Source organism: Kogia breviceps, chromosome 6 (assembly GCF_026419965.1).
Source record: "Kogia breviceps isolate mKogBre1 chromosome 6, mKogBre1 haplotype 1, whole genome shotgun sequence".
NCBI classification, from domain to species: Eukaryota; Metazoa; Chordata; class Mammalia; order Artiodactyla; family Physeteridae; genus Kogia; species Kogia breviceps.
The window spans coordinates 85,692,254-85,711,060 of record NC_081315.1 but is presented as its reverse complement, the minus strand read 5'-3'; the positions used below and the strand labels follow the sequence as shown (position 1 = coordinate 85,711,060).

General features: G+C 42.1%; 1 protein-coding gene across 2 annotated transcripts in view; it reads right to left on the bottom strand.

The window, feature by feature from the left end:
- RELL1 (RELT like 1) overlaps positions 1-18,807 on the bottom strand; it is a 66,637-nt gene that overhangs the window by 25,520 nt on the left and 22,310 nt on the right. The window contains exons 1-3 of one of the 2 annotated variants that reach the window (XM_067036309.1): positions 10,932-10,980; positions 8,052-8,273; positions 3,936-4,007 (exon numbers count right to left, since the gene is read on the bottom strand). In XM_067036309.1, the coding sequence (XP_066892410.1) occupies positions 3,936-4,007; positions 8,052-8,273; positions 10,932-10,938 (301 nt within the window). In that variant the 5' untranslated portion in view covers positions 10,939-10,980. Of the gene's footprint in view, positions 1-3,935; positions 4,008-8,051; positions 8,274-10,931; positions 10,981-18,807 lie in introns of those variants that run through there. The other variant, XM_059067620.2, reaches the window with a different exon arrangement.

Sequence of the window (18,807 nt, the reverse complement as noted above, 5' to 3'; positions counted from 1 at the left end):
TGAGTACAGGTGAAATATTACCCCATTAGCCAAATTAAAAATGCAAAGCAGAAGACGAGTCATATATCATGACTGCAAATGTTTTAAAATATGTAAATATAGGCAAAGAAAATGTAAATAAACATGGGAAAATGGTAATGGTTTGTGCTCAATTTTATTCCTTTTTTCTTCAATGTGTAAAGAAAAATTATGTTATAGTGTGCTGATAATTTTTTTTTAAATAGTTAAATTAACCTCAACAGGGAGGTCTTAATTGATATTAATTTCAGAGTCTGTTAATGACAAAGAAAAGAAAAATACATTTTGTTCTATAGAGAATTTAAGTCTCAAAGGCATACTAAAAAAGCTAGGTTATCAACTGGTAAGAGACCCAAGTATGTATCTAATACCCCAGCTGCTGTTTTGGCACAGGCTGTAAGCTAGAGAGGGCCACAGCTGGAAAAGGGGTGTCCAGTGAGATCAGATGTCTCCTGGTGGCCAAGGAGAACCAAGGCCACACAAAGGATCAGAGCCCCCAGCCTTTCTCACAGGTCACTGGAGAAATCACAGGCAGACAGATGAAGGCCCTGACAGGGAAGAGGGTAAAATATAATAAAGACAGAAGGGAAAGAACTGGGGAGCAGAGGAGAAAGAATGAAATCAGTGCCTTGGTATTATTCCAACATACCTACTGGTAATCAAGGCAGCAGAAACCAAAAGGCTACTTTCTGAAAGGGAAAGGACATAATTAAAAAAGAAAAGAACAGCCCTATAGTTTATGAGTATGGAAGGTGAGGAAATTATATAGTCTGCTTGCTCCGGGGACCCAAAGCCTTCTGGTCTGCTGTAATTAGGAGAAGGTGCCCGCTGCTGGCACCATCCTGCCACATACTGGCTGTGTGACCTTGGGTGACTTTCTTACCCTCTGGGCCTCTGTTTCTTCATCTGCAAAATGGGGTGATATAACAGGATCTACCTCATAAGGTAGTTTGGAGAATTTAATGAGTTAATGTTTAGGAGTTCTATAAAACACCCCAGCTGTATACGTTGTGTCTTTGAAAGGAGGAAGTTTATCATTTGTCTTTCCTGCTACCAGGAAAGAGGCAGTGACAGCACATGGGTAAGTATAGACTCTGACATCAGATACTAGAGTTCAAATTTCAGCTCTGCTACTTGTAGCAGGGTGACATTGGCAAGTTAGTTAAGTGCTGTGGGTCTCAGTTTCTCAACTGTAAATTGGAAACGAAGTATATGAATCACAGCGTTCCCAGAAAGCGCCTAGAATGAGCCTGGCACATAGCAAGCACTGTGTCTACTATGAAGTTATACATGAGAATTGCAGCCTCCGGCAAAGTTTTCACAGCTGACTTATTTCAACCAGTTCACCTGTCAGTAACCCCCTCATGCAGCACTCACTAAACTCAGCAACCGCTCCAGCTTTCAGAAGCCCAGGTCCCAAAGGCCTCCAAGCTCCCCAAAGCCCTGAAGGCAGTTTGAACGCACAAGGCACAGGAGCAACCTTACCCTGTGCACTTTTTTCATGGCTGGAGCTTCTATGCCAAGAATGTATTTGTGTATTTCTTATGCACATTAAAATCCACTTTTTTATGTAAAAGAAATATGCACCACTGAGTCCTCAAGGATAGCATCACCAAATACTGTTCCCTGAACAAAGGTCTTTAGAAAACAGACATCAAATCCAAGCAATTGCTGTCTTGTTATTTTAAACACCGTACTATTAAGTTTGGCAATCTGGTTTTCCATCCTATAGAAACTGAAAGCTACAAAGTAGAAGAGAGGCGAGGCAAGGCAATGTTGTATAGATGAAAGAGACCCAGGTAGGGCCAGGCTGCTCCTTAACCATGTGACCAACCACTTGGAGTCTTCCTTTCTTCATCTGTAAAATGGGTATAATAATATCAACTCCAGAGGAATATTTTGAGGATTAGATTATGCACATAATGCACCTAGATCTATGCCAAATACGTAAAGTCCACTCTGTAAAGAACAATGAAAAGTATGCTGAATCATTTGAAAATGCTGCTTCTAAGTCAGAAAAACTGACCAGCAGCCCGGGCCAGGCAGGTGCTCCAGTTGATAGTGAGGATATGGGGGCAGAGGACCCCCAGGGAGCATCTGGGGCTGGAAGAGCAGGTATTTACTGAGCAGCACGGAGGTATTTCTCCTTTTGGACAAATGGCTCAGGTGCAGCAGTGCATGCTGCATGTGTCAGCACTGACCAGGGCACAGACAGAGCCCAAGGAAAACACTTTCTTTTAAATTCTCATGAGAATTCAAAGTATGGGGATCTGCGGATACTGGATATGTCGACTGAAAAAAATGCACAACCTAAAAGTTGAGAGGTTATGTTTTATTCGGTGGACAAATCTGAGGACCTAAGGCCGGGACACTGCGTCTCAGACAGCTCGGAGGGAGTGCTCTGGAGAGGCAACCCCAGAATATACAGGGGTTTTTGCAACAAAGACCAGGTAGTCGGAACATCAAAAGATGACTATTAATTAAAGAAAACCAGACATCTCGAGTTAAGGAATGTAGCTCTCGTCTATGTATGGGAAGATGCAAGAGTCTGGGTTCACTGAAGTCATTCCTTTGATATGCACCTCAGCTCTCTGGGGCCAGTATCCTGTGCACCCTGAGTCTCCTCAAGGTGCACCGCTGGGGCGGCTGTAACATGATGGCTTGATGGCTGCAACATCCTTTGTTTACTGACATGACAGGTGACATTTTTAGTTCACAGATATATGGGTAGGAGTGCCACACACCTCAAAAGTCACTCGGGGTGTGGAATCTTATGGAGACAATCACCTTCAAAACAATGACTCTGATTTATCTAATCAAGATTAAAATCATCCTGATTAGTTTAGGAAGATGGGGAAGATTAGGAAGATGGGGGTTTAGAATACATTTCAGAAGGGAAAAAAGTGCTTAAAGCCACAAAAGTTAGACTTTTTAAAAGTTTTAACACTTAAGAATAGATCACAGGGCTTCCCTGGTGGCGCAGTGGTTAAGAATCCACCTGACACTGCAGGGGACATAGGTTCGTGCCCAGGTCCAGGAAGATCCCACATGCCACGGAGCGGCTGGACCCTTGAGCCACAACTACTGAGCCTGCGCGTCTGGAGCCTGTGCTCTGCAACAAGAGAGGCCGCGACAGTGAGAGGCCCGCACACCGCGATGAAGAGTGGCCCCCACTCTCCGCAACTGCAGAAAGCCCACGCACAGCAACGAAGACCCAACACAGCCAAAAATAAATTAATTAATTACTTAAAAAAAAAAAAAAGAATAGATCACAGAATGGGCAAATCCATGGACAACAGAAAGCAGAGGAGGGGTTGCCAGAGGATAGAGGGAAAGGGGATACAGAATGGGGAGTGACTGCTTAGTGGGTACAGAGTTTGGGATGATGAAAAAGTTCTGGAACTAGATAGTGGTGATGGTTGTACATTATTGTGAACGTACTTAAGGCCGATGAATTGTCCATTTTAAAATGGGTATAACGGTACATTTTATGCTATGTGTATTTTACCACAATATGTTTAAAAGCACAAAAACAGGAATAGATAATAATCAAGTGCTTATTATACAAGCACTTTATGTGCAATATGTCACAACAATGCTATGCGGTAAATATTATTTTAGAGGAGGAAAGTGAGGCTCCATGATGTAATATGACTTTCCCCAAATCGAGGTGAGGCCAGGATTAAAAGGTAAGCCTCCGGAGCTGACTCTACAATGACTGACTCTTAGAAAACACTTCTGTGAAACTCTCCCGGTCAGATAATGCTGGAAGCTGAGCTATTTGTGAGCTTAGGTAAAAGGTGTCAATAACTTCAGAAACACTGACAGGACAATCCATACAAATCATGACTCTTTGAAGCAGGTTTTTAATAAAACATATGAATACTAAATTGTTCTGGACACTAAAACAACCATACCTTCGTTTTTCATGATGTAGTGGACAATTTGCCCAACGGTGTCACTATTTTCATTTACACTGTCGTTCAACTCTGAAAGAGAAAGGGGAGGGAAGGACAGGTTACAGTTGGTCACTTGCATCAGGTCAATGAGACATGCAGTCCTAGAGCCCAAGACCTCTCTGAACAGTCTCCAGAAAGTTCAGCTGATCACCCATGGTGCTAAGAGCTCTGCTTTCTTCCTTCAACCCCAAGCTGCCTGACTGAAAGCACACAGTGACTTCCCTGGCACAAGAGGCATAAAAAGTATCAGAGTTGTCCATCGATCTCAAGTCCAAACACACACTCAGTTTCCAAGACAACAATTCCATGTATCTATATCAGTCCTTACAACTGTTATTTCTCGCTCATCATTTTGTTAAACCCTTAAGGGAAATGGAAAGAAAAAAGACAGTTAAAAGAAAAACTTCTTCGATTTTATTTATTTATTTATTTTTTGCGGTACGCGGGCCTCTCACTGTTGTGGCCTCTCCTGTTGCCGAGCACAAGCTCCGGACGCGCAGGCTCAGCAGCCACGGCTCACGGGCCCAGCCGCTCCACGGCATGTGGGATCTTTCCGGACCGGGGCACGAACCCGTGTCCCCTGCATCGGCAGGCAGACTCTCAACCACTGCGCCACCAGGGAAGCCCCCTTTGGATTTTATTTTAATTGCAGACGTACTATATACATTTAGAAAATTAATTCATTTCTTAAATTGGGTAATTATTCGTCTGTGTTTTTACAAGACTCTTCTTTTAAATGTACTTCCAAATGATCTAAATGTTGGTCGCAGTTAATTGCCTACAAACTCAGTTTACTTTGAGAGACTCTGCACATGGGATAGTCCTTGAAAAAGGAAAATCAAATCTCCACTCTGAAACTGATCCTTACAATTTGCTTCCATAACACAGGAAGGAAGAGGGAGGGTTGACCTAGCTCACAAAGAATGAATCAAGGTGTGCGGTGTCCTATCCGTGTATCTGGAAAATGATCTACTCCATCCAAGCTGCTTCCTCTCGTGAATACGCATGTTTGGTTGCACAGTGCACATGCTAATGGCTAAGCTGACCTACAGAGCAACTAGGAAGGAGGAGGGGGAGGCCCCGCCTTCTGTTGACAAACACTCAGCCTAGGTTTGCTCATAAGCTCACACATGACTCATCCTGTGACTGTGCTCTCTCTTTGGCTCAAAGGTCAGTGGGGGTGGGAAAAACCAACAGGCCAGAAGCTCCCGCACTCTGTCCTTGGGGCTGGCTTGAAGGCTGACCTACTCCAAATGTCACCTTTCTGCAAAAACTGTCCTTTGAGAGGCTGAAAGGGATAAGGAGAGTTACCTACTACTCCCCAAGGCTCTAAAGGGTGGTTGGAAAGTACATCTGTGGAGAAAACAGGACTCCATCTCTCAGCATTTTCCAAACACAATCCAGCAACTCCATGTTAAGAGGAAAAGCTGAGACGGTCTGAAGTCAATACAAAGGCACCAGCTGTTACCATATTTTCACTGTAATGTTCACACAACCACTTACTTCATAAACATAGACTCTAACCTCATAGATTTAAGACAGAACTCCCCCAGCAAAAAGTGAGACGTATTCAGTTTTCCCATCGTGCTTATCGGAATCTATTTCAATAATAGTAAGGGTTAATATTTACTGAGTGGCCATTTATGACAAACGCCAAATATATATTCTCTATAAATTTCACAATAATCTTACAAGGTGGAGACTACTGTTCTCACTTAAATTAAAAATTTAATTAAATTAGTATTAAATTAATGAAATTAAATTTAAGTTAAATTATACATAGCAGCATATATAACATATATAACTTGCCCGAGGCCACAAGGCAAATAAGAGTAAATGATTTAGTAGGTATTTAATAAATGAAAGCAAGGTTTATAACTCTAGGTGTGCTTCCTGTGAAATCTACAGTGACACTACACCACACCATCTGCCTTTAAGATGGATCATTTTGTAAAAGTGTTGGCGAGGACGCGGAGAAAAGGGAACACTTCTGCACAGCTGGTGGGAGTGTAAACTGGTGCAGCCACTGTGGAAAACAATATGGAGGTTCCTCAAAAAATTGAGGAACATTCCATTCCCAAAGGAAATGAAAACAGGATCTCAAAGATTTATTTGCACTCCCATGTTTATTGCATAATTATTCACAATAGCCAAGATATGGAAACAACCTAACTGCCCATCAAAGAATGAATGGATAAAGAAGATGTGAGATATATATGTATAGATATAGATATAGATATAGATAGATATATATAATGGAATAGTATTCAGCCATGAGAAAGGAGGACATCCTGCCGTTTTTGACAACACAGATGGACTTTAAGCACATTATGCTTAGTGACATAAATCACACACAGAAAAAGACAAGTACTGTATGTTATCACTTGTATGTGGAAACTAAAAAAGCCAAAGTTGTAAAAATATAGAGTGGTTACCAGGGCATAAGGGATGGGGAGAGAGTGAAATGGAGCAGGGCCCTGTGGTCTATACGCCCAAGACCTCTGCCTGCCTTTTGCCTGTGGAAAAACTTTAGCCAAAGAATAAGTTTAATCAGAACAGTGAGAAAATGCAGAAGCAGAGAAAAGCAGTCAAACAGGACAAGACAATAATAGTCACTAAGCAAAGTCAAGCTAAAGCAAGGACCTCTAGTTCCTTTTCAAGGGCTGTAGATAATATTCTGAGCCTTATCCTGCGAGCTGTCTTGTAGATACTGAAAGCCCCACCAGGTGGAGGAAGTTAACTACATGATGACCAGACTGTAGCCACGACATAAGCTGCCACAATTCTGAGAATTGGCCTCACGGAAATGGGAAAAAACTGACCCTGGAACTGAAGATTAACTACACTTAAAACAATCAAGATGGGCTTCCCTGGTGGCGCAGTGGTTAAGAATCCACCTGCCAATGCAGGGGACACGGGTTCGAGCCCTGGTCTGGGAAAATCCCACATGCCGCGGAGCAGCTAAGCCCGTGCGCCACAACTACTGAGCAACTACTGAGGCTGCGCTCTAGAGCCCGTGCTCCACAACGAGAGAAGCCACCGCAATGAGAAGCCTGCGCACCAACAACGAAGAGTAGCCCCCGCTCACCGCAACTAGAGAAAGCCCGCGCGCAGCAACGAAGACCCAAGGAAGCCAGAAATAAATGAATAAAATAAATACATTTATAAAAAACAAAACAAAAAAACAATCAAGATGACATTGGTCAGACCACCACATGACCAATTACAAGATGACTGTCAGAGCTGACTGTGCTGTTTCTGCGTGTAGCCCCCTCCCTCCGTCTATAAAAGCTCTTTTGCCCCCTGATTGTCGGGGGTGGGGGGTAGGCAGCCTTTGGACAGGAGTCCATTCACCCTCCCCCCGACCCCCTGGTTGCCAGCACCCAAAATAAACCACCAACGTTGCCTCTTTATTGGCTTTTGAGCAGCGAGCCGCCAGACAACACCTTCGGTTACAATAGGGCAGATGTTGCTTAAGGGTACAAACTTAGAACACATAGTAAATAAGCCCTAGAGATCGAATGCACAGTATAGTGAATATAGGCAACAATATTGTATTATAATCATCAAACCTGCTAAGAGACTAGAACTTAATGATTCCCGCCACTAAAAAGAAATGACGGGCTTCCCTGGTGGCGCAGTGGTTGAGAATCCGCCTGCCGATGCAGGGGACACGGGTTCGTGCCCCGGTCCGGGAAGATCCCACATGCCGCGGAGCGGCTGGGCCCGTGAGCCGTGGCCGCTGAGCCTGCGCGTCCGGAGCCTGCGCTCCGCAATGGGAGAGGCCACAACAGTGAGAGGCCCGCGTACCACAAAAAAAAAAAAAAAAAAAAAAAAAAGAAATGACAATTGCGTACTGTGACAGAGGTGCTAAATATCACTACAATGGCAATCATATTACAATATACAAATGTACCCGATTAACGTGGTGCATACTTTAAATTTACATAATGTCAATAGATTAAAAAAAAGATGGATCATTTGCCTTATAGAGATGGAAAATACACATTACTGGTTTCTGATTTAAAAATCGTCTGCACTCACATTCCCATAAAAAGAATCCACGTTATTTACCTATCTTTTCAACCTTTTCTTCTTCCACGTCTTGCTCGGCTTCTGTTGTACAACGATAGCCTTTCTTCTTAAGCAGGTGGCAGATGAGGACGCCGAAAAGACCCATAATGAAGAACACAGGGACAAGCGCGTACGCAATGTATTCTGGGTGTCCATTTCCATTGTTCCTGGGCGAGGGCGTCGTCTCAGTTCTGGAGTGAAACGGGCGGCTGCCATCATTGTCTGAGGAAGAAACATGCACGGCTGCATCAGACGTCTACTGGGGACAAGGAAATCTGACAACCTTGGGGAATGTTCCTGTTAAATGCGAGACTGCTTCCAAAACCACGGGCCACGCAGAGACTGGCAGGTCTGGCAGGACAGGCACACAGGCTTGTGCTGAAACAGACTTGAGTTCCCATCCTGTCCCTGCTACTCAGAACCTGGGTCCCACCCTGGGTAATTTTTTTTTTAATCCTCTCCAAACCAGCCTCTGCTTCTTCTTCTAAAAGAGTACCTACACCGCGTGGAGTGAATGTACAGTTTCAGTGAAAGGGCCACACAGAGCAAACACACCATCACTAGGTAGTATCACAGCAGGGTACTTAGTGGTTAAGAGCACAGACTCAGGAGACGTGTGGTCACATCCTGGCTCTACCGCTTAGCAGCTGTGTGACCCTGGACAATGACTTAATCTCCACGCCTTGGTTTCTTGTAAAATAGGCACACTAATAGTAGCTACCCACCCTTCTAGGCTTGTTATGACGATGAAATAAATTAATACATGTAAAACAACCAGAACCATTTCTACAACACAGTAAATGCTCAGCTTGGCTCAACTACATTCCAGGCACCATTCTAGGCATCTGGGACATACCACTGAGCAAAACAAAGATCCCTGTCCTCATGGAGTGTATGTCCCAGAAAGATTTAGTAAACTGACAGATCTAATGTATGAAAAAAGAGAGAAAAATCCACGACGGCATCAAGTTTTGGCCCAGGGATACAAACATAAAAATGGAAGCACGTGCATTTGTTTATTTGTTTACTAACCCAAATTAGCATTTATGTCATGCCCATTATGTGAAAAGCACCAGCTGGGAGCTGGAGAGAGAGTGGAAAATGACACAGCATGACCAACACCATCTTGGAGCTTGTAGGGTAGTATCGGAAACAGGCACTAAACAAGTGAACACCTGCGCAGGCATGAGAGATTGGGAGAAAGGTCGAGGAAGGTACGCATGGGGCACTAAAAGAAACAGTAATAGTGGGGACCTATTTTATGACTTCAAACATGGGGCAGCTGGGAAGGGGGCATGTTTGGGAGAGAAGGAGACATTTGCTTTTGGACAAGTCAAAATGCCACGTGGAATTACACCAGAGGCAGCCGGATATCTGGGCCCAAGAGCGTGCTACGTAGGCTCCCAAGAGGTTCCCATATATGGGGAACTGAGTCACATCGATGAAGGAGTGAGAGGGAAAAACAGTGAGCCCGGCTCGTACAATCATAAGATATGGCCAGTTAAGATAACGGAGAAAGAGCCGACTGTGTGGAAAATCAACAAAATACCAGTTCAAACACATAAAATGAGAAGGGAGTTATCAAACAAAGGAGAAGGGACTTTCCTGGTGGCACAGTGGATAAGACTCCAAGCTCCCCCAAGACCCCCAATGCAGGGGGCCCAGGTTCAATCCCTGGGCAGGGAACTAGATCCCACATGCATGCCACAACTAAGGAGACTGCCTGCCGCAACTAAGACCCAGCACAACCCAATAAGTAAATAAATAAATAAATATTTTTAAAAACACAAAAACAAAGGAGTGGGTCAGGTAGGATGTGGACTAAAGAAAAATGTGGGATTTCACTGAAGTGGTCTCATTATTTGGGATACCCAGATTCTGAAGTAATAAAATAAGCTTTTCTACATCATGGAGATTCACACATATTGCTTGAGAAACCCAGAAACTGGAAAGCTAGATGCATTTAACTATAAACTCTCTCAAGAGTATTTTGATGAAAAAAAAAAAACCCTGTGTTGTAATGATTACATGGGGACAAAGACTAGGTGTGAAGTGACCACATTTCTTTACTGCAGCAAATAGTATCAAACAGAGGCCACAGGACAAAAGGCTCTCTCTCTTTCACATGGAACTATCCATTATTTTTGAACATTAAAGGAAATTGCTGGTTTCTCAGGTTTGTAAAAGGTTGCATTCATTATTTTATCATGCAACCTCTAGAATTTGGCATAATCTATATATTTTTTCTGATTTCTCTTCCAAGAATCAATATAATTAATAAATGAATGAATAAATAAATAAGAGTATACACACACACACACACACACACACTTCCCTAAACATATGCAAATATATCATCTAAATTAGGGTTTAATCTCAAGACTTACTTTCAGTAAAAACCAGAAATATTCAACTCCTTTTATAATTCTAAGTGTGTTATTTATTAATTCCTTTTTAAAAACACATATGCCATGCAACAGGAATACGTAAAGCAGGCAACATGCTAAGACTGAAAGAGTTTTACTCAGAATCGTGGTCTGTTTCAATCTGAAGGTGATAATAAATTCTCTTTGGGAAGCAGTAGAAACAGAGATGAAAGCAGAGGGGCTCTAAATTGGAGCCAAACAGCTCCTCCTGAATCAGGTGGTTGAGAATGTGTGTTCATCATTAATTTGACATCTAGCAAACCCTTGCAAATACTATGTATTTACAGTTTGTGATTTACAAACATATAGCAGTCATTTAATCTCATAATTATTGCACCATGGAAAAAAACTGAAGAAGATATGAATCTAAATTAGTGAAACATGAATTACAGAGATGCACTGTAGTTAAAAAAAGGTCAGACTGCCTGGCATAAATAACAGCTTGGCCACTTACTAGACATGTCACCTTGGGCAAGTTTTTTAACTGCGAGGTGCTCAGTTTTCTCACCTGTAAAACAGAATCAAAATGATTGTACCTTTCTATGATGACTTTACAACATGTCCCCAAATTCTTTGGCACTGCTCCCATGGAGCGGTGAGGTCTATATCTCCTCCCCGTAAAGATATATTCCGTGCATTGCCTGAACAATAGTATATGTTGGAGGTGATATTTTGTCAGTTTCTAAGTCCCAGGCCTTAAGAAACTGACAGCTTCCACTTCCTGTCTCTTGGGACACTTGCTTTTGGAAGCCAGCCACCATGCTGTGAGGAAACCCAAGCTGCCCCAAGAAGAAAAACCAATAATAGTCATCGACATGACAACTATGTAATTGAGATATCTTAGAAGTAGACTCTATAACCTCAGTTGATGCTGCATTGAGCAAAGATGAACCATTTCTGATGAACCCTGCCCAAATTGTAGATTCACAGGCAAAATAAATGACTGTTACTGTTTTAAGCCACTAAGTTTTGTGGTAATTTTTTATATAGCAATAGTAACTGGAAGACTACTTCCTAAAGTCATTGTGAGGATTAAATACATTAATATGTAAAACACTTAAAAGGGTATGTAGGAAAAGATAAGCATTATAAAAGTGTTTAGTCATCACCTTGATAGAACTGCACTCTCCAATATGGTAACCACTAACCACAAATAGCTATTTAAATTTAAATCGATTAAAAATAAATAAAATTTAAAATTCAGTTCCTCAGTTGGACTAACCACTTTTGAAGTGCTCAATAGTCACATGTAGCTAATTGCTTCCATATTGGACAGGTCAGATGAAGAACATTTCCATCATCGCCAAAATTTATATTGTACAACCCTGTTATAGACTATAAAGAATCACTGAAGAGCAAAATGTTGACTGGAGACTCTACTGTGATCTACCTTAACAATTTAATTAAGAATAACTTTTTTTTTTTTTTTTTTTTTTTTTTTTGCAGTACACGGGCCTCTCACTGTTGAGGCCTCTCCCGTTGCGGAGCACAGGCTCCGGACGTGCAGGCTCAGTGGCCATGGCTCACGGGCCCAGCCGCTCCGCGGCATGTGGGATCTTCCTGGACCAGGGCACGAACCTGTGGTTCCTGCTTCGGCAGGCAGACTCTCAACCACTGCGCCACCAGGAAGCCCAAGAATAACTTTTAAATCACAAAGTCACTGCTCACAATTAACGCCTAAGATATTTGTTAACTTAGGTAGGCTTAGCTTTCCTTCAATTTACACTAATAATTTGCTTAGAGATACTGTGTCCACCTTTTTTCTTCATCCCCTGCTGACTCACACCTGAATTCTAAAAAAAATATTTATTTGAGTCCAAATTAATAGTAAAGTTTGTCATAGAATTATTTATTAAAAGTCAAAAAACAGCAACGACCTGCATATTTGACAATGGGATAATAATAAAATATCTAAGTCAATCATTATCTATCCATTTGATGAAATAACACACACCATTTAAAACTATTTATGAAGACTTTGTGACGATATGGGAACACACATGATTCAGTGTTGAATTGTAAAAAGTTGGATTCAAAATCTTACATACAGTATGCTCTAACTAGGAAAAAAAAAAAAAATGCATGAAGACTTTGTGACGATATGGGAACACACATGATTCAGTGTTGAATTGTAAAAAGTTGGATTCAAAATCTTACATACAGTATGCTCTAACTAGTAAAAAAAAAAAAAAATGCATGAAGACTTTGTGACGATATGGGAACACACATGATTCAGTGTTGAATTGTAAAAAGTTGGATTCAAAATCTTACATACAGTATGCTCTAACTAGTAAAAAAAAAAAATGCATGAAGGCATAAAATGTATGAGAAATGACCAAAATAATAAGTGATTCTGGGTAACTGAATAATAGGATAATTATTAATTTTATTTTTATGCTGTTCTGTAGTTTTCTAAAATTCGTATGTATGTATAACTTTTGTACCAAGGCGGTAGACACTTAAAAAAAAAAAACAGATACAGAGCAGAGGTTGTCAGCCATTTGGGAGTCACAGATCCCTTTGTAAACCTGTTGGATGCTATGGTTCCTATTCCAAAATTGTGCCTCCAAGTTCTACAAGCTCTAGATGCTAGGTTACTATAAAGGCACGTGATTTGATAAGGATGATTCCCAAGTTTTTTCTTGAGTAACATGGTGGACATTGGTGCCATTCATTGAGATGAGAAATATCTGAAAAACAATCAAGTCTGCATGGTCCTATGGGTTGAATTTTGCCTCACCCCCAATTCATATGTTGCAGTCCTAACCCCAAGTACCTCAGAATGTGACTAAATTAGGACATAGGGTCTTTACAAAGGTAATCAAGTTAAAATGAAGTCATTAGGGTGGGCCCTAATCCCATATGGCTGCTGTCCTTTAAAACAAAGGGAAATTTGGAGGCAGACAAGCACAAAGTAAAAACACCACGGGAAGATAAAGGCAGAGATCAGGATGATGCTTTATAGAAGCCAAGGAACATCAAAGATTGCCAGCGAACCATCAGAGAATCTAGAAGAGAAGCACTGAACAGATTCTTTCTCACAGACCTCAGGAGAAGAAACCCTGCTGACCCTGATCTTGGACTTCTAGCCTACAAAACAGTGAGACAATAAATTTCTCCTTTTTAAGTCACCCAGTTTGTGGTACTTTGTTTCAGGGGCCGTAGCTAATATACTTGCATGGAGAAGACAATAGCACATGTTCAGTTTTGAACATGTAGTGATAAAGGTAAGCACAGAGACATCCAGATGGAAATATCCATTGAGCGACTGGATCTACTCCATGAGGACCTGAGGAAAAGAAGCCAGGGTTCTACCTTAGGTACAGAGAAGAAGTTTCCAGAAGGAATCAGCAGTCAGCTAAGTCAGATGCTTCAAGAGAGAGGAGCTAAAATAGGAAGGAAACATAAAATGGTACATCCACTATGGAAAACAGTATAGAGCTTCCTCAAAAAAACTAAAAATAGAACTACCAAATGATGCAGCAATTCCATTTCTGGGTATCTATCCAAAAGGATCGAAATCAGGATCTTGAAGAGATAGCTGCACTCCCATGTTCTCCGCAGCATTGTTTACGATAGCCAAGACATGGGAACAACCTAAATGTTCGCTGATGGTTGAGAGGATAAAGAAATGTGACATATACATATAATCGAATCCCATTCAGCTTTAAAATAGGAGAAAATCCTGCCATAAAGGACAACAAAGATGGACCTGGAAGACATTATGCCAGGTGAAATAAGCCAGTCACAGAAAGACAAATACTACATGATTCCACTTACATGAGGCATCTAAAATAGTCAAATTCATAGAGAGTAGTTGCCAGGAGCCAGCTTTGGCTGGGGTGGGGGCGGGCGGGGTAGTTGTTATTCAATGGAGATAAAGTTTCAGTTATGCAAGATGAATAAGTTCCAGATATTTGCTGTACAGCATTGTGCCCTCGGTTAACAATACCGTATTGTGCACTTAAAATTTTGTTAAGAGGGTAATTCTCATGTTAAGTGTTCTTATCATAATTTTTAAAAAGTAAAGAAAAGAAAGAGAGAAACACCCTAAGAAGAATCTTTAGAAAGAAAATTGAGAAAAACTCAGACAAACTTGGCCACATAGAAGTTCCAAAGAACACACGGAAAGCCTTTAGTTGCTAAATCAGGAAGTAACTTGGAATTTTTTTAACTTTCCGCTTGTTGCACTTTGCTCCCTTTCTGTTTCCCCATAGCTTCTTGAAGTAACTTAAAATCCTAAAATAATCTTTAAAATCCTAAAATACATACATATATCATACATAAAATGAAAAAATAAAATAAAATAAAATAGGAAGGAAAAAACGGTTGGCAGGAGATCTTTGTGGCCTTGGAGGGACCAGTTTTTCATAGACCAGAAGGTGAGGCTAGATTCCCTGGGTTGAAGAGCAGAAACAGCTCAGTTTGCTCTTTCTAGAAGCCCTCTATGGACATTAAGCGGAAGGGAGTTCACTTTCAGAGTGAAGGGAAGAAATTTTTATTTGGAGTTTTGAATTTTTTTAAAGTGGCTGAAACCAAAGTGTTTATTTACATGCAGAAGACAAGGAGCAAAAAGGAGACGGATTAAAAACTTGAATAGGAAAAAAGATACTTCGTCCTGAGGCAGGGTGTCCATGAGTTAGTTCTTTACGGTGGATGGAGGGAAGGTGAGCAAACAGATGCCTGAAGATGAGAGATGGCAACTCTTGAGAACTAGAGGGGCCAGGGCAGAAGAGGGGCTTACGGAGACAGTGAGGCTTAGTGGAGAGACAGAAGGAATGTGAGAGGCCAGTGAAAGGACGGCAAAGCTATTCGGGGCACAGCTGAGATGTGCACCCCCAACCTGTAACTGGGCTAACTCATGTAGGGTGGGCCACCCAAGCAGGAAAGAGAATAAGAGACCCAAGGGAATCGGACACCAGGGATCAGGGTCAGAATGGAAAGTAGGCTGAACCAGAGGCAGGAAGGGGATGGTTTCAGGTGGGAGGGCTCCAGAAATGATGGAAGTCAGGCTCAGACTAATTTGTTATACCTCTGTAACTACTAACAATAAGCAACACCACATTTATGGAGCATTTGCAATCCAGCACTAAGCCAAGCAGTGAATCGTCACAATAAACTTATGACATAGTTACTGGTATTCTCCCCACGTCACAGATGTGAAAAGGAAGCACAGAAAGGTCAAGCAGCCTTCCCAAGGTCACAGAGCTACTACGTGTCAGTGGCTGGATTCAAACCAGGCAGTCTGGATCCTGCCTGCTTGGACGCTGCTTCCTCTTACCTGACCTAAGGTCATCATTTACCAACTCTTCTGTTAAAATGCTAAATGCTGGTTTGCTCTCATATTTCACAACTTAGATTAAAGGCTCCCCAAGTCGCAAAACTATGGATTCCAATTAGCACAGCAGGAAGTAGGATGTTTTGAAAATACCCACCACCAGACCTCAGAGCAGCTTACCCGATGAACAACTGCAAAACTCTATTTGTCCCCCATCCCTGACCTCCCTTCCAACTCCCAAATCACAGCCCACCTTATGCAGACCACAACCTCGGGTCCCCCAGCCTCTTCAAAACAAGCCCATCACCTCATCTCCAGTATCCTCTGCACACAGCAAGGGCCATAGAAACAGAGTTCTCAGCTCTTACTGATAAAAGTGATTCCCCTCCACATTACAAGTAAAACAAGTCCAGCAAAAGCCAGCGGTTATCAAAATCCTTAGCGTTTTTCTTAGACCCAGCCAGGTTTGGTTAATTCACTGTATTTTGAAGACCCACTATGTACTGTGTTTTGCCAGGATCCTACTGACCAAGTCACAAAAGAAGATGTTATATAAAAAACATTAGGACAGCAAGAAACTGAGGAAGAGGTATGAGGAATGGCTCGAAGTCAACCCAAAAATTCAAAAGCAGTTTCTAGCGTGGTTTCCAAGTAATACTTCATTTCCAACTGACCCCAATGGTCAGAGGAGCTGAGAAGAAATGGCGCAGAAATGGCATTCCTCAAACCCAGTGGGCATAGCTCGAGGGTTGCTAAAATACACTTAGTGGGGATGACGGTAATAACCTGAGACTCCAGATAAGGAGGCCCTTGTGACTTCTCCCAAGCAGCTTTGCTCCAACCAGGGCCAAGAGCATTTTGATGGTTCTGATAGCAATTCTTCCTCTCCTATCAGGAAAGGGTGTACATTCTCAGAAACTAGGGTTCCCAGCAGTGACCCAACAACTCTGTGATGGGAAAAAGACTTGGCTGGTAAGTAGATAACCCACTAAGCTTGGCTGGAACCTTGCTTTTAAACACAAAGATACACACCCTATTTTTTTTTTTCAGCAAACATTCAAATCACAGTATCCAAAAGTAGTCTATTTTTTATTTAGATTACTGACTAAGATGGCTAGATATGCATTTCTCTAGAGGGGTTTTTCTTCCTCCAGCTTTGTCCCCAGCTACCTCTGTGATACTAAACAAGTCCCTTCACCCCTCTGCACCTTGGTTTGCTCAGCTGAAAAATTATGTGCTGGACTTCCCTGGTGGTGCAGTGGAAGACCCCACACTCCCAATGCAGGGGCCCCGGGTTTGATCCCTGGTCAGGAAACTAGATTCCTCATGCATGCTGCAACTAAGAGTTCACATGCCGCAACTACAGAGCCCTCGAGCCACAACTATCACCCAGAGCAACCAAATAAATAAATAAATATTTTTTTAAAAAGAAAATTATTAACCATTTAAAAAAAATTATGTGCTGGAACCAATGTCCTTCCTGGTTCTCAAAATTCCATACTCCCCAACCTTTTCCAGCCCTCTCCATATTCACTCTGAGTTGATGCTACTGGAGAGGAAAACACAAGCCTACCCTCCCGTGTCCACAAGGCAAAACCCAAAAAACTCTGAAACAAAAAGTTGTATAACTCATTTCATAGCAAAACCAAATCTGACAAATTCATTGGTAGCAAAACCTGTTCTGATCTGATGTGAGGCTATTTACAACCCCTATTCCGCTGAGTCTGCTGCATAATCATTAATATATTTGATCAGATCTCTCGAGGGGGACTTACATATTTAGAGTTTAGGCCATGGGCCCCAAGGGTTTCTGACGGTCACAACCCTATGAGGTGGGTACTATTATTTTACACAGAGAAGCTGGAAGTTAGGGAGGGTATGTCACTTGCCCAGGGTCACATGGTTGAAAACTGGTAAGCACCCAGAGGAAAACCCAGGCAGATACTGTTTCAGGACAGAGCCTCTCAATCCTACTCTGGCAGAGCTAAGATCTACTAGCTCCTGAAAAACAACCCCCTTTATTAAGCTAATTGTTTAAACACGTTTTAAATCAATTATGTACACTAATGAAAGGGGAGAATGCAAAGCAAACTCCACAAAACAAAATCATCTCCAAACTGTTTCTGGTTTTATCTGTGGGGATAACGGAAACCACAGAGCTTTTAAGATATTCCCCCAGCACCAGTGATTGAGACACAGCATTTGCCCAAATTTTAAAAACTTAAAATGTATGAAGAGAACAAACGAGCTTATATGGAAACTGGAAAACAATGGAAGTCAGTATATAAGTAAGTGCTAAACTTTGTAGTGGAACTTCAGGCAGCTGCCAACTTCCAAATGACTCCCAGATAAGCAGCTGCTACGGTCCCACCCTCCCCCCACCCCAACTCCGCAGCTGTGACTAGGCAGGGAGGGACATCCAGACAGGACCCACTTGCCCAGAGTCTACTCACCCATGATACAAAGTCCCTCCCAAAGCATACAGCTACTCAGTTACCTCTATCATGTCAAATTCCTTGAAATGCTCCACTGATGCTGGAAAACTCTTGATACTGGACAGCAAAAACCACTAGGGGAACAGATGGAGGCCCAGAAGGCTTCCCCAGCAAAACATGCATAAATCAGCAATGTCCGGCTATGAACCCCTGATTTACAGATGCATTTGGCTAAGAGGTCCCTGTGCCCTGGGGCTGGGGGTCTGGCCACAATGGAGAGCTCAGGGGAGCAGGAGCACCCCAGGATCCGGAGACAGGCATTAACTGTGGGAGAGGAAAACAGGGAGGGGCGATTCCACAAAGATTTCAACATACTACCTGTGCCCAGGAAAGTTCCTTCCCTCCCCCAGTACTTGGCTAAATGTGGCTTCAAATAGCTTTTGTTAGAAACTAATAGGACAAAATGCAGTTAGTAAACCTCGATTGGAGCCTGATTCCAAATTCTAAACAATAATAAAAATTTTAAAACAGCAGTAAAGGATATTTTGAGGTCAACAGGAAAATGGCGTAGACGGTAGTACAAATGTATTGTTTATTTTTTTAGCTATGATCGTGGT